Below are 15991 nucleotides of genomic sequence, written 5' to 3'. Positions count from 1 at the left end.
TTTGGCTCGCTCTCCATGGGCTGCACCCAATGTCTAACTAGTACCAATGAGATGAGCCGTATATGTTAGTTGGAAATGTAGAAATCACCCACCTTCTGTGTTGATCTTGCTGGGAGCTGCAGATTGGAGCTGTTCCTATTTGGGCATCTTGCCAGCCACACCTACTTGTTCTCTTTATTTATATATGAATCCCTAGAAAATGTGTCACTATAGCTGATATAAGTATTTTCTACTCTCTGTAAATTCCAAACCTACCCCAGAGCCTTTACAGTCAGTCAATGACCTTGTTTCCCAGTTCACTGAGAAGATGAAAGTCCTCCAATGTGAGCTTGTTTGACTTCACTACTATCCATGTTAAGATTTCTCTGAATCCACACTCCAAGTGCCCCTCCCAAAGTTAGCTTCTCCTCATATACTTTTAGAGCTTGGCACCTACACTAGCACACTGTCCACAATTTCCTTCCATAAATGGTTCCTTTGTACATCTACAAATAGGCACACAATCCTTTTGCTTGTATTTTAAAATTAGCTAAACAATCTATAACCACACATAGAATCAGAATTACATGTATGAAGTATATGAACTGGAAAAGGCCTTCTTAGAAGTCCTGTACTCTTACCTCCCCTTATAATGATGAATAATCTATGATACGCAAGGGGTTGTAAGTGACTGACTTAAGGCCACAGTCAATTAGCAGCAAGGCTGAGATCAGATCTCATAATGAGTGTCTATCATTCTATGACCTGTTTTTACTACTTCATATGCCTCTTTAAATTACCAGAAACAAGAGAAGACATGCTTTCATTCTAAGTGTTGGTGATGAGAAAAAGCATTAAATACTGAAATGTGTTCATTAATTTTAGGGCTGCTTTTCCCAAAATCCATCTTACAGAAATCTTTGGCAAATAAATAATCACAATTTGCTTCAGTCCTGTGTCTCTGGTGAAATTGCTAGCCCCAAATTAAGTGGATTCTAATATCCTGAAAGAAAGTTTTGGATATGCTACTTAAGAACATGAAACACATAAAGGTCTATTAAAAAGCACACTTTTCCCGCCAATAAAACTGACTGAAAATTTGCAAATTTTCTGTTCAAGCTCTTATAATCTATTCTAGAAGCAGAAAGACCTAAGACATTTCTTCAGAAGTCCCAAAGTAACTTGTGTGATTTTACAAAACTTCTGGAAAGTAATCTAATCTCCAATAAAAGTCAATATTGATGAGACAGTAACATATAAGCACTTTAGTTTCCTATCAGAGTTTTTGCCTTGTTCTTCAATTCTTCTCTCTTCCACCAGCAGGAGAGAAATACTATCCTAACGTTTCATACAGCCTGGAAGAAAAATAAAGAAAACTTTGGATAGAGCCTAATATAATTACAAGTATGCTTTCAAAAAATAAGACAGTGTATATACATATAACATTAAAATATTCGTAAAGCTGTCATTAGCTCAAAGTCATTTATGTAAATTATTAACATGAAAAAGGCATCCTCAAATTTCACCAAACCTCTATGTAGTAGTAGTATCATATTAAAATTATAAAGTAGAAAATTCCAAGAAGCTAATTGGGCTCACTCTAAGCAAAGAAGGTGGGGATTACTATTTGTTATTTCTTCCTATCCACAAGATTGACTTAAAGACTATAGCAGATAGAACTAGGTAACTATCCCATGGTTCTACAAAGGAACTATCTATAATGAAGAAGTGAAAGTTGAAGGAATGCAATGGAGATTTATTTAGGTTGATTGTTTCTAAAGATAACTTTCAGCAACCTAATATTATTTCATGTCATTTCCCACTTTAATATAATAAGGCAAGTGGTTTTCTTTCATATCTATTAAAGGTGATGCAAAAAGAAATGTTAGATTACCATATGCTGACTTTATCAGGACAAGCAAATCAATATGTGGTGATTATGTTTTAGGTCTAGAAATATAAAGTACTCTGTAGTTAAAACACTATCTACAAGGTCTTGCAAAAGAGAAGGGAAAGGATGTGTGACACAAATAAATAAAACAACTATATCAAATACTCAATAATCTTACATTTTTGGAATTTTCTACTGCTTTTTTTTAACTTTTTCAACTTTTGCCTAGTCCCCCAAAAATCTATTAAGATTGAACACAAGTGATTAGAAATTATCAGATCCCTCAGGCATAAGGTGGCTTCCAGCCTCTAATTCTATGCAGATTATTACTTTTATTGTGGTAAAACAATTTATATATATATATATATATATATATATATGTATATATAGGCTGGGTGTGGTGACTCACGCCTGTAATCATAGCACTTTGGGAGGCTGAGGCGGGTAGATCACGAGCTCAGGAGTTTGAGACCAGCCTGGCCAATATGGTGAAATCCCGTCTCTACTAAAAATACAAAAATTAGCTGGTCGTGGTGGCAAACACCTGTAATCTCAGCTACTCGGGAGGCTGAGGCAGGAGAATTGCTTGAACCTGGGAGGCGGAGGTTGCAGTGAGCTGAGATTGCACCACTGCACTCCAGCCTGGGCTACAGACCGAGACTCCATCAAAAAAAGTTTTTTAAATACAGAGCATGTAATTTACCATTTTTCATATTAAAATCTTTTATCAATTGCTTTAAGAGAAACTGACTTACACCATACATAAAACATCAGCTACCACATATTCTTTCCTTAGCTAACTTACTGTTTTCAATGCTGGGCTTATTAAGGCCCATAACCAAGTATACATTAATATATTTGACCACATTCCCATGATTTTTAAAAGGATTTGAAATATTTTCAACTTTCATGGTTATATAATTTTTAAATTTTCTTTCATGGCTTATCATGGGTTGAGGTGTGCCAAAGACCCCATTTTGAAAATAATTATAACTCAAAATTACTCTAAAACCAAAAGCTTCAAGAAAATAATATATAATAAGATTATTGGATTTCTAGTAAAATATTTTATTTAAGTAACATTGGATCTGGAGTGGGAAGTACAAATACATAGTAAAGGAATTTCTCAGGAACATTCAAACACTCCAGGTGCATGCTTTTAAAACACATATGTAACTGACTGAATACTAAATTATTCCTAAATACAATATAAATAACTAAAAAGTCCTCTTTGGAGCAACAATGTAGGTCTCATTATTGTGTATACAGAGGGATTTGGAACTTTAGATTGTGATGAATATGTCTGCCCTCTTCATTGTGCTGATACTTTCACAACTGTCACATATGGCAATATTTATCAACTCATACACTTTAAGGGCAGATTATCATCTGTCAATTATACCTGTACTACCACAGCTTAAAAAAAGGAAAACCTGTGTGACTAAGACAAAGCAACTAAGGAGAAAAGTGATAAGTGATGAGGGCAGAGTAGCAAGATCTTGCTGACTGCTGACTATGATTGGTCATTGTTTTAATTCAAATTTCTTTTTATTATACTTTAAGTTTTAGGGTACATGTGCACAACGTGCAGGTTTGTTACATATGTATACATGTGCCATGTTGGTGGGTTGCACCCATTAACTCATCATTTAGCATTAGGTATATCTCCTAATGCTATCCCTCCCCCTTCCCCCCACCCCACAACAGGCCCCGGCAAATTTAAAGGAAAAACATTGGAGAGTATTTGGAAGATCTGATATAATTTGAATGATGAAAGACACTAGAATCAAAGATGTGTGAAACTGGAAGAGACACTGAGCTCTTCAAGTCTGGGTGCTCTCTAGAGAGAACGCCATAGATTTCCTTGAAGTTCCTGAATTTTTTTTTGTATGTGCATGTATTTTTAAAAATAAAATTTCCAGGCTGGGCATGGTGGCTTACGCCTGTAATCCCAGCACTTCGAGAGGCCGAGGTGGGTGGATCACCTGAGGTCAGGAGTTTGAGACCAGCCTGGCCAACATGGTGAAATCCTGTGTCTACTAAAAATACAAAAATTAGCCAGGCGTGGTGGCGTGTGCCTGTAATCACAGCTACTCAGGAGGCTGAGGCAGGAGAATCACTTGAAACCGGGAGGCGGAGGTTGCAGTGAGCTGAGAACGCACCATTGCACTCCAGCTGGGTGACAGAGCAAGACTTTGCCTCAAAAAAAAAATAAAAAATAAATAAAATAAAATTTCCACATCATTCACCAGCTTCCCCAAAAGGTCCTTAATCATAATATTTTAAGAACCATTCATTTATTTGACCCTATTTTAGTTGAGGAAATTCAAATCTGGAGCAGTAAAATGATCTGGTCAAAATCAGAGATGACAAGTTAATGAGTCATAATGGGTTTGTGATGCTGACTATCCTGTTTTACCTGGTCTCATTATCTTTCTCTGCCCCAATTCTTTTGGTTAACAGAACATAATCATAAGGGCACAGCACACAAAGCCAGTGTCTGTTGAACCCTGAACTAGCCAGCTCAGGTCACTGGGAGACTGTGTGTGCTATGTGATCCATAAGAGATTAGAAGCCAATAGAAAGATTGGAAGCAGTCCCTTATGACTCCCTGATCAAACTTTTTTATAACATTTTAAATCAACTACAGTGTGTATTACTAAAATCACAAAAGAATAATACATCATAAATAATATTCACCTATGAATGTCACTGTGAATCTGCCCTGTGTTATGGAGGAAAGAATGTTATGCAGCTGGTATTTGATAGTGGTAGTTTTCCTCCTTAAAAGGCACCACAAATAAGTCCATGCCAAATCCTTTCCAACAGTGGTTTCAGTAAAGTAAACTGCTTAACTACAAGGCCACATGGCAGAGTACACTTCACATGGGAAGGCTCACAGAGCCTTCAGAGATTCCATTGTAAGATGCTAGAGGGTCCTTTTCTCAGCAATCCAAGGGGACAAACAGGATCACCTCAAATTCTTTCCCAGCTCTAAGGTTTATAGAAGTATCAGGCTATTCTGAGAGCCTTGCAAGGTCCCAGGTTACTGAAATAACCCTGCCTATCTTTGCTCAATGTTGAGCACTGAGAATGTAGCTATGATGCAGGTCAAAGCCTAAGGAACACAGTTCCTACCAAATCTCCATGATACCAGTGAAAACATTATAGAAAGTCATGCTTCTAAATACCAAGGCATTCTGCTCTAGTTAAATAGTGACCTTTTCTGGGGCTTTGAGTCTAAACTGAGTTCAGCAATATTGGAATTTACCAAATAGGTTATTTTCAATCACACAAGGGAAATGCTCATGATCATCATAATTAACTCTAGCCATGGGCTATACATGGACACAGTGCCTAACCAGATATTAAGAGAGGAAGTTCAGTGAGATACTTACCTTTAGAAAGGAGCCTATTGTACAGAATGGGGTAAAACACAATCAAAGTACAATTGATAATTGAGTTACATACCTATCTGATGTGGTAAATCAGTGTATGATCTTCATCTGTGCTTGAAGTCTGGGTCCACACCACCACAGGGCCACACCAACTGTAAATCACAGTCTTATATTTTCTTACAATACTGTAACCTGAGAAGAAAAGAAAGTGTTGTTGAGTTCCTTAGCCAGATAAAAACCAATTTTCCTAAGAATTCAGCATAAAAAAAGAAAACCCAGTCTCTTTAACTGTTTAAAAATACAGCAAGAACAACAATTTTAAAAACCTTCAAGCCATTATACAATCTTAGGAGAAATAAGCCTAAGGCTGAAGATGGTCTGGACTTCATAGGGAAAAACAAATTGTGATGTAATCAACTGTGGTCAATTAGTGACTTCACAAAGTGATGTGCTGGAATTCAGGCTTGTGGTCAACAATACTGATCCACCTTTTCTGCTTGCTTAAGCTATTGTCTCTGAATTTAATGAAATATTAATAAATATCTTGTTAGCTTTACATCTTGGGATACAGAAATGTTCTCCCACTTGTAGCTTTTTTTATTCCAGTGATGGCTGAGTATCCTGACATTGGGTGTGAAGTAGAGGTTTGAAATTCATACAGCACTGCTACTCAAGTAGCTATAAACGCCTTGCAAAACTGGCCTGAACCATTTGAGAGATTATTGCAAGGACCTGTTTATACATATTCCCAAAAGATCTATTTTATAGAAGCATACACAGTTACTATGTGTGGCTACACCCTGAATTCGTTCAAAGCATCAAAGATCTGAAACCATGTACTAATTGTGTGAACCATGAAGGTAACTGTGGCCTTAATGCTGACCAATTCACATTGCCAAACAACAACGAAGCACGTCTTGCATCAAAATTGGGGAAACATTACTGTTTGTCAGTGATGAATACATTGACAGGGAAAAATCCATGGGAAGTTCAGGATACTCTCTCTCATTGCAACACCCATCCCCAGATATCCATGGAGCTCTCTCATCTCCTCCTTCAGATCTTTTCTCCCATGTCTCCTTCTTAGCGAGGCCTTAGCTGCACAATCTACCCAGAGATGAAAATCCCACACCCATCCCACAGTGTTCCCTTCCCTGCTCAGTTTGCTGTGTAGCACATATGACTATTATGATACATACATAACTTATTGATCCTGTTTTATCAGTCTCCTCTACTAGAATGTGAGCTCTATGTGAATAGGATCGTTTTTTGTGTTTATTTCATGGCTGTAGTTGCAGCATTAAGAATATGATCACCATACACTAGGTGTTCAACAAATGTTTGCTGAAGGAATTAATGAAAGTTCAGCAATTCTAATCTTTGTGTCATTCCCAGAGGTGACCTTGTCATCAATATAGTGAACTTCTTTCAGAATTTCCTTCCACATATTACATTCTGATATAAAGGCCCATTAAAAATTGATACTTTGTACCTCCATTAAGCTGTTGAATATTTTGACAATACTTAAAACAAAAATCATGTTTTCCAATTCTGCCTTGAAACTCAAGCAATTATAGCTCTGTAAATGTGACCATAATCAACTCTTATTTTTGGTATTTTTACTCATATTTCTTAATACACTCAAATTCTGATTTGGTTGTTCTTGTTTACTCTTTATCACGAACATTTTGAAACAAAGGTGATAGAACGATGTGGAAAAAATTCCATGTACTCAGCAACCAGTTTAACAATAATCAACATTTACAAATTATGTTTTATTTTCACTTCTACTGAAATATCTCAAAGTATATTTCAACTATCATATGACTTCATGTACGAATTCTAACAAGATATTCAATCCATGCAGTTTACAATAATATACACTCTAACCAATAGGATTTTAGGAAAAAATAACCAAAATGTCATCCTTGCCTCTAACAGAAATTAGAATTATTCTCTAAGGGCACACAAAAATATCCATGTTCAATTTCCCTGATTGACCAAAATATGGCTCTTAAATTGTACTTGTTCTTCTTAGGATCAAAAGAAGTATTACACATGACTTTAAAAAAATATTTTAACATTCCTTTATTGATGGAAATGCAGGTAATTACATTTTGTTATTTGTTTTCTGGTTGTTTTGTGGTCTTCTTTCTTTCCTTTCTGTCTTCCTTTAGTGAAGGTGATTTTCTCTGGCGATATAGTTTAGTTTCTTGCTTTTTATTTTTGTGTATCCGTTATATGTTTTTTGATTTGAGGTTACTATGAGGTTTGCAAATACTATCTTATAACCCATTTTAAGCTTATAACAACTTAACACTGTTTGCATAAAGAAACAAACAAAAAGAAAACTAATAGAAACTCTACACCTTATGTCCATCCCCCTGCTTTTTCACTTTTTGTTTTCTATTTTATTGTACTGACTATGTCTTGGACATACTGGACCTCCATTGTATGTTATTTGTTCTTTTTCTCTTGCTGTTTTAGGATCCTTTCTTAATCCTTGAATTTCAGGAGCCAGAATATTAAATGCTTTGAGGTGATCTTTGAATTAAATCTGGTTGGTGTTCTATAACTTTCTTGTACTTGAATGTTGATATCTTTCTATAGGCTTGGGAAGTTCTCTGTTATTATCCCTTTATACAAACTTTCTACCCCTATTAATTTCTACCTCCTCCTTAAAGCCAATAACTCTTAGATTTGCATTTTTGAGGCTATTTTCTAGATCCTGTAGGCATGCTTTATTTTGTTTATTTTTTTCTTTTGTCTCCTCTGACTGTCTATTTTTAAGTAGCCTGTCTTCAAGCTCACTAATACTTTCTTCTGCTTGATCAATTCTGCTGTAAAAAAAAAAAAAACTCTGATGCATTCTTTAGTATGTCAATTGCATTTTTCAGCTCCAGAATTTCTGCTTTATTCTTTGTAATTATTTTAATCTCTTTGTTAAATTTATCTGATAGAACTTTAAATTTCTTCTCTGTTATCTTGAATTTTTTTGAGTTTCCTCAACACAGCTCTTTTGAATTCTCTGTCTGAAAGGTCACATATCTCTGTTTTTCCAGGATTGGTCCCTGGTGTCTGGTTTAGTTCATTTGGTGAGGTTAGGTTTTCCGGGATTGTCTTGATACTTGTAGATGTCTGTCTGTGTCTGGGCATAGAAGGGTTAGGTATTTATTGTCTTTACAGTCTGGTCTTGTTTGTACCTGTCCTTCTTGAGAAGGCTTTCCAGATATTCCAAAGGACTTGGGTGTTGTGATCAAAGCTGTGTCTGCTTTACAGGGCATCCCAAGCCCAGTAATATTGTGGGTCCACAGATTCATACAGGTACCACCTTGATGGTTCTGAAAAAGTTCTAACAGAATTCTCTGGATTACCAGGCAGAGATTCTTGTTCTCTTCCCTTACTTTCTCACAAACAAACAAAGTGTCTTTCCATTCTGAGCCACCTGAAGCAGAGGGTGGAGTGACACAAGCACCCCTGCAACCGCCACCACTATGATTGTGCTGGATCAGCCCTGAAGCCAGCACAATGCTAGGTTTTGCCCAAGGCCTGCTGTAATCACTCCCTGGCTGCTGCCTCTGTTCACACAAGGCCCTGGGGCTTTACAGTCAGTAGGTGGTGAGGCGAGCCAGGCCTATGTCTTTTCCTTCATGGTGGTGAGTTACCCATGCCCCCAGGAGGGCCCAGAGTGCTGGCAGGGAGCCAGGAACTAGAGTCAAAAACCTTAAAAGTCTACCTGGTGTTCTGTTGTGCTGCTGCAGCACTGGAACTCAAACTGCAAGATGTGTTCCTTCCCACTCTTTCCACCCGTTTCCAAAGGCAGAAGAGCCTTACTCCATGGCCACTGCCACCACAGGTTTATATGAAGTACTGTCAGACTACCACCAATGTTCCCTTAAGGACCAAGTGATCTTGAGTCAGCTTGTGGTAAATGTTGCCTGGCCTGGGAGTCACCCTTCAGGGCAGTGGGCTCCCCTCTGACCCAGGGCAGATCCAAAAATACCATCCAAAAACCAAGTTCTGGAATCAGGGACTCCAAGAGCCCACTTGGTGCTCTACACTTCAGTGGCAAAGCTGGTACCTGAAGCTAGCAAGTCTCAGAGCCTCACCCAAGGCCCTCAACATAGTACCTAGGTATCTCTGCTGGTTGTTCAGTGCCCAGTGGCTCTTCAGTTAGCAGATGATGAATGCTACCAGGACTGGATTCTTACCTTCAAAGCAGCAGGTTCCCTTCTGGCCCAGAAGATGTCTGGAAATGTCATCCTGGAGCTAGGGCCAGGAAAGTGGGCATCATTACTCTGACTGGTGCCCTATCCTGCTGTTGCTGAGCTGTTATCCAAGCTGCAAGACAATGTCCTCCCTACTCTTCCCTCTCCTCAAGTGTAAGGAAGGGGTCTCTGTTGGAGCCATGAGCTGTGCAGCCTGGGGTTAGTAGAGGGATGAGGCCAGCACTCACTTAACTTCCCTGGCTGCTGTGTCAGTAGGTCACGTGTCCCCCTAGACTACTGTCTCTTGTCTGAGTTCAGCACTAGGACTAACAAAAGTTGCAATACTTTTGGCCTAAACTGCCTTTCAAGGGCCCCAGGGCATTTTAGCCTGCATTGGAGATTCCCCTCTGGCAAGGGCTAATTTAAATACTCCCTCTGTTGGGGTGGTAGGGAGCATCAGCTGTGTTTGGTCTGTTTTTCCTTTCTAACAGGACAGCACTGAGTTCAATGACTCACAATTGCTGCACTCTCCCTCCGCCAGCACACAGAAACACTTACTGCCAGGGGTTGGGGGAGGGGTGATGTGACAATTCAAGACTGTTTTTTTTTCTGCCTCTTCAGGGCCTCTTTCAGTGATATGAAGTTAAAACCAGGTCCTGTGAGTACTCACCTAATTTTTGGTTCTTATGGCAGTGTTTTTTTGTATAGATAGTTGTTAAATTGGTGTCCTTGCAAGGGGTGGGGACAATAGGTGGAACCTTCTATTCTGCTATCTTGCTCTGCCTCCTCCTACACAACATTGATTCAAATATTTCCTCTTTTCCTTTCCTTTCCTTTCCTCTCTCTCTCTCTTTTTCTTTCTTTATTTTTTGAGACAGAGTTTTGCTCTTGCTGCCCAGCCTGGAGTGCAATGGCATGATCTCAGCATCTCTGCTCACTGCAACCTCCGCCTCCTGGGTTCAAGTGATTCTCCTGCCTCAGCCTCCCGAGTAGCTGGGATTACAGACACCCACCACCACGTCTGGCTAATTTTTGTATTTTTAGTAGACATGCGGATTTGCCATGTTGGCCAGGCTGATCTCGAACTCCTGACCTCAGGTGATCTGCGCACCTTGGCCTCCCAAAGTGCTGGGATTACAGGCATGAGCCACTATGCCCAGTCTCCTATTTCTTCTTTAATCTAAAACAACACCACCCTCCCTCTTTTCTTTGCTATTCCTTTGGTGAGAGACTGGTTTATTATTTGTCCTGTAGAATTATTCATTTTTTACATTTTACTGTATCCATCCTAATGCAAAACCTATTCCTTTATAAGCAGAATATCTTGTAGTAATATCTATGGATGTGGTTAGATTCAGGTACAATTTTTTTGGCAGGAACATTCATAGTTGATGCTTTGTACTCTGATTGCATGATATCAGCATTCACATAATATGTTTCTCATATATTTGATGGAAAATATCATATCAGTGAGTTACAGCATTCTCACCTTGATTCACCCATGATATAAAATTTCCCACAAATCTTGTACCTAAATTTTATTAAACCTATGTGCTGGTTTACATTTTATTATTGACATACAATTCACATACCATGTAATTCACCATTTAAAAGTATACAAGTCATTGCTTTTTAGTACATTCACAAAATTGTGTAACCATTACAACAAATTTTAGAAAATTTTTCTAAAATGAAAGCTCCATTTCTATTAGCAGTCATTTCTTATTCCGCCTTCCCCAGCCCCTGGCAACTACTAATCCACTTTGTCTCTGTATAGATTTGCCTATTCTGGCCATTTTATATAAATGGAATCATGCAATATGCATTTTTGTCTGGTTTCTTAATGTATTATAATAGTTTCAAGGTTAAATCCATGTGGTATCATGTATCTGTGCTTCATTCCATGTTATGGCTAAATAATAAGCCATGGTATGGATATAGCATATTCGTTTAAACACTCACCAGTTCATGGGCATTTAGGTTGTTTCTCCTTTGGGTTTTATGAATTATGCTGCCACAAATATTCATGCATAACTTTTGTTTAAATATCTATTTTCAGTTATCTTGGATATATACTTAGGAGTGGAATTCCTGGATCACGTGGTAATTATACGTTTAACTTTTTGTGGAAGTGCCAAACTCCTTTCCATAATATCTACATCGTTTTACTTTCCCACCGGCAATGTATGACAGTTTCAATTTCTCTACATCTTCATCACACTTGTTATTTCCAATTTTGTTTTTATTCTACCCATCCTAGTAAGTGTGAAGTGTATCTCCTCGTGATTTTGCTTTGTATTTGCCTAAATGAATGATGTTGAGCATCCTTTATGGAGCTGCTTGCCCATTTGCATGAAGAGCGCAAAGGATTTGCAGTCTAGCATGTTTGGATTCATCCTGTGACACTCCGGTTCACCTTGGCAAAGCTTTAGCCTCTGTGGACCTTGGTTTCCTGGCACAATGAGTGTTTATTGAATCTGTGTCGGTTCAGGTAATGCAGACAGAAAAAAGGCCGTGACTTGATTCTGTGTCAGGCAATGGCCATTCCTACATTAAATAAAGGAGGAGAAAAACAGGGAGGCATCCAGAGAGGTGCAGCTGAGATTCATAGCCCAATTCTTTTTCGGCTAATTCCACCTGGGAACGAGAGGGAAGCTCTTTCCACTTTCCATTTTCTACAACGTGGAATTGTGGCAGAGTCTTAACCCCTCCCTCAACTCTCCCCTAAGCCGGTGAAGGCATCTGTCTGACCAGAACAAAGTATCACCTATGCCCATTTATTCTCTTCCCCCTACCTCCTGGTAATTCCCACCCACCTCTGCCCAAACAGCAAGGGAATGAGTAAGAGAAGAGGTTTGGGAGTATCTGGCCAGCAGGTGGTCTTGGGGTGGGGTGGGGTTGGGGGACTGAGAGAGTGAAGGTCAGTTGGTGGGGAGTGAAATGGAGGCAGAAAATTCTAAGGAGTTGGAGGCGGTAAAAGTGCAGTTGTACCCTCCTCAGGTTGGTGTAGAGGCCTTGGATTTCTTTTTAAAGTGTTTCTTTTAAGGTGGGTATACTGGGGAGTGGACCTGGGCAACGGTGACTTTGGTTCTCACTTGAAACACTTGTTTATTTGTAAGGAAAAAATTCCTTAAAAATTTTCTTCAGAAAAATTTTTGTAAAAGTCCATCAGGTCCTAAAACATTGGGTTTGTGAAACAAAAAAAAATAGTAAAAGTCCATCAAAGACTATATTATGAATAGAAAATTAAATGGGTCCACAAAAATATCTTCACAATCAATAGGTTGGCAACTGAATAGCCTGCATGCTTCCCATGGGTCTTGGGAGCTCACCAGACTATTATTTTAAAAGGATCTTTATTTGCATCTCTCCCTCCAACTTAAGAAATCAGGTGCTAGAAGGATGTACGCCCCAATTTAACAGTCCTCTGAGTGGTGTCATCACGGGTTATCTTCGTTTTTCCTTATACACTACAGGTGTCTTCATTCTGTGAATATTATTTTGCAAGACAAAAGTGTTCTTTTTTTTTTTTTTCAAAAGAAAGAAGATATCAGGGCACTGGTCAGACAGGGGAAACCTTCGAGTCGCTGTCACTCTTTCGGACGTAGCATTTCATCACCCACCTAGGCAGCGTGTGCGCCAAACAGCAGCATCCCCTGGAATGGCCGCAGAAGCAGCACTGGGCCCCTAACAGTTCCAGACAAAAATCAGGGAGTAATAGGGCACCGGCAGTGTCTGGTCTTGGGAACCACACATTTCACTCCCCACCAACTGACCTCACACTCTCAGCCCCATGCCCCTACCCCAAGACTACCTGCTGGCCAGATACTCCCAGACCTTTTCTCTTACTCATTACCTCTCACCTGGGGAGGGAGCAATTGAGGCTTTTAGTAACCTCAGGCAATGTAATGATACAAACTTATCGGTTGAAAATATGCATATTTAAATTTCTTTTACGTCTAAAAGTTTTGCGAATATTGAACTATAGATATTCCATTGTATTGTTCTGACTCAATCATCGTTTGCCCCCTAGCAACAAGGACTTTATTCTAAGGGAAAGAAATAGATTCTACCGAGCAACTGGCCAAGATGAAAGATTTCCCACCTGACTTTCCGTAGCCCACCTCTCCCGGCCCTTCAAGCACCTACGACTGGCTTAAGATGTCCCACTCCTCCCCTGGGCGGAGCCGACACCACACAACCCGGATTCCCAACACCTCCCCTTCCTCTGACCTTCAGCTTCCACCCCCTTTGGGGAACAGGAGACACAGAAGATGGAGGGAGGGATGGCAGCCTACCCTGTGGCAACGCGGGAGTCGCGTTGCCGCAGGGGGCGCATTGGGGTCCAGCCGTCCCCAGAACGCAGATCAGAGGTAGTCGGACCTTTCCCGCTGGCGCGCGGCCTCAGCCAGGTAGGTCTCCTTCCTTCGTCTTTCCTTTCTTTGCCTTTCCTTTCCCTGACGCTGGGGGAAGTAGGGCAGGGGTTCTGTGCCATAGGCGGCCTTTCTGGTGCAGAGGACCTTCCCCATCCTCCATCATGTGAGCAGCCAGAGCCGGGCGCTCGAACTTGCGCAATGGTGGCTGCCGCACCACCGGCTCGGGCGTCAGGCGGTTATCTGGGAGTCCCCGAGGGCCGAGTCGGGGCCGTGTGGGCGGGTCGGGGTCTTGCGTTTTTGGAGCACTGAGTTTTTAACCCCTGCCTACGTTTTCAGTTCTGGCAAGTGTAGGGAGAGCCTCCTAGCAGAGTCCCTCTAGCCTTCCTCGTCGGTTGGCCTGGAAGCGTTTCTGTGTGACCAAAGGGCGGGGCGAACAGGAGGAGAAGGGTGCGCACACGGATTCCTTCGCCCACTCGAGTTCTCCCCACCTACGTGACTGCAGGAGGGTGCGCGTGCTCTGTGGGTTTGGACTGAGTGGTGGTTAAACCGCATGGCCGCCGTGCGTGCTCACAAGTGCTGGGCTCCCTTGAATGTACCCCTAAAGAGGGTACATTTCCTCGGATGAAATTTTGGCCTAAAAGCAATACAGCTCCCTTTCTACGTGCGCATTTAAAGACATGGAAAGAGAACCCCCCAGATTTTCAGCGGCTCGCTCACATTTTCGTCTTTTTTCAGTTCTGTGAAATGGGAGGATCTGAAACGGCCATGATTATTAAGAAAAAGAAAGAATGAAGCTTCTTAACTAAGTATCAAAAATTACAAAAGATAGTGGTAATAATACAAAATATAAGCTCAACAAATTATATGTAGACAAAAAAAGTCCAAAAGGAAAGAAGACACAATTGTCACAGTTATACTGGTTATTTCTAGATGAAGATGTTAAGAGTGTTTGTGTGTTTGCTCTTGTGCTTTGTGTTTCTTGTTATTGATACTAAGGCAAAAGTTTGGCCTTATTTCCAAAATTAGAAAAACTGACCGAAGTTCTATGGAGATTTGATTGCATGAGAGGTCATTTCGCATAGTGAATTGCACTGTGTTTTAAGTGGGATTATAACCATTTTAACGGTAAAGAAAACAAAGCAATTGCACCAGAACATGTGGTTTTACATTCCTTGTGAGATGGCATTTGGCTATCTGCATGTGTAGGACAAATTCTAGCAAGAAAATAGTGTGGTTACTTGAGAACACTTGAGAGGAGCCAGAACCAAGATGGGTCAGGAAATGGTAGGTAGTACAGGTTCCTCAGAGGGGGACAGGTCATGGTTGGAAATTGATAATATGTGAAAAATTATACAACAGTGTAGTTTTTGTTTTGATTTCCCTTCTTATGAGTCGCTAAAAGATATTTTTGTATATTTTAAGATCCTTGTATGTCTTTTTCTGTGGACTCTTAAAGTCTATTTCTGTTGGGGTAAGGGGAATTGAACAGGCAGTTACACATTCTGAGACCTGGCTCTACAGGAAAGGATGCTCAGGGGACCCTTGGCATTTAGTGAGGCATGTGTGTGAGTGCGCGCGCGCGCGCGCACACACACACACACACAGCAGAATCACCGTGCTAGAGCCACACACACACAGTAGAAACACAATGCTAGAGCCAGACACACACACACACACACACACACACACACACACAGTAGAAACACAGTGCTAGAGCCAGACACACAGACGGAACACAATTCTAGAGCCAGAGACAGGCAGACAGACACAGACACACCGCGCGCGCGCACACACACACGGAACACAATGCTAGAGCCAGAGCTGCCAGGTCGTGGTCGCTGACTGTGAAGGCAGACACCAGGCTGTCTAGTGGGGTCCTTGCAAGAGCTCGAGTCTGCCATTTTCTAGGCTCATGGGAGATGTAGGAACTGTGGCAGTTCAGCTGCATAACACATCAGCATCTGGAAAACCTCACGCAGGCAGTCTTTGGCCCTGTCTGAGCCATGACTCTTTGTGCCTGGATTCCTGATTTATGCAGCTCAGCACTAGGCAGAGTGTGCAGGGATTTCTTCTTGGCCACCAGGATGATAGGCACATTCAATCAAAAGTGTTTGGGAGGTATCCCAGCAGGTTGGTTAT

The 15991-nt window shown here is 40.6% G+C and overlaps 1 protein-coding gene and 1 long non-coding RNA gene across 5 annotated transcripts in view; one reads left to right on the top strand and one right to left on the bottom strand.

Annotated features, from left to right (window-relative positions):
* Window positions 1–1124: 1124 nt before the first annotated feature.
* LOC117977548 (uncharacterized) lies at window positions 1125–13813 on the bottom strand. The gene is made up of 3 exons (XR_004668736.2): window positions 13710–13813; window positions 5342–5460; window positions 1125–1334 (listed from the first exon to the last, which is right to left on the bottom strand). It is a non-coding gene; the product is annotated as an uncharacterized LOC117977548 (long non-coding RNA).
* LOC112438415 (uncharacterized) overlaps window positions 13661–15991 on the top strand; it is a 222152-nt gene continuing 219821 nt past the window's right edge. The window contains exon 1 of one of the 4 annotated variants that reach the window (XM_055106761.2): window positions 13661–13888. In XM_055106761.2, coding sequence (XP_054962736.1) covers window positions 13751–13888 — 138 coding nt within the window. In that variant the 5' untranslated portion in view covers window positions 13661–13750. The remainder of the gene's footprint in view (window positions 13889–15991) is intronic. The other 3 variants (XR_008622877.2, XR_008622878.2, XR_008622876.2) reach the window with 3 other exon arrangements.

The sequence above is a fragment of the Pan paniscus genome, chromosome X (assembly GCF_029289425.2).
Source record: "Pan paniscus chromosome X, NHGRI_mPanPan1-v2.0_pri, whole genome shotgun sequence".
In the NCBI taxonomy this organism is placed as follows: domain Eukaryota; kingdom Metazoa; phylum Chordata; class Mammalia; order Primates; family Hominidae; genus Pan; species Pan paniscus.
The sequence above is the reverse complement of the archived record's forward strand: the minus strand, read 5'-3'. Positions and strand labels throughout refer to the sequence as shown.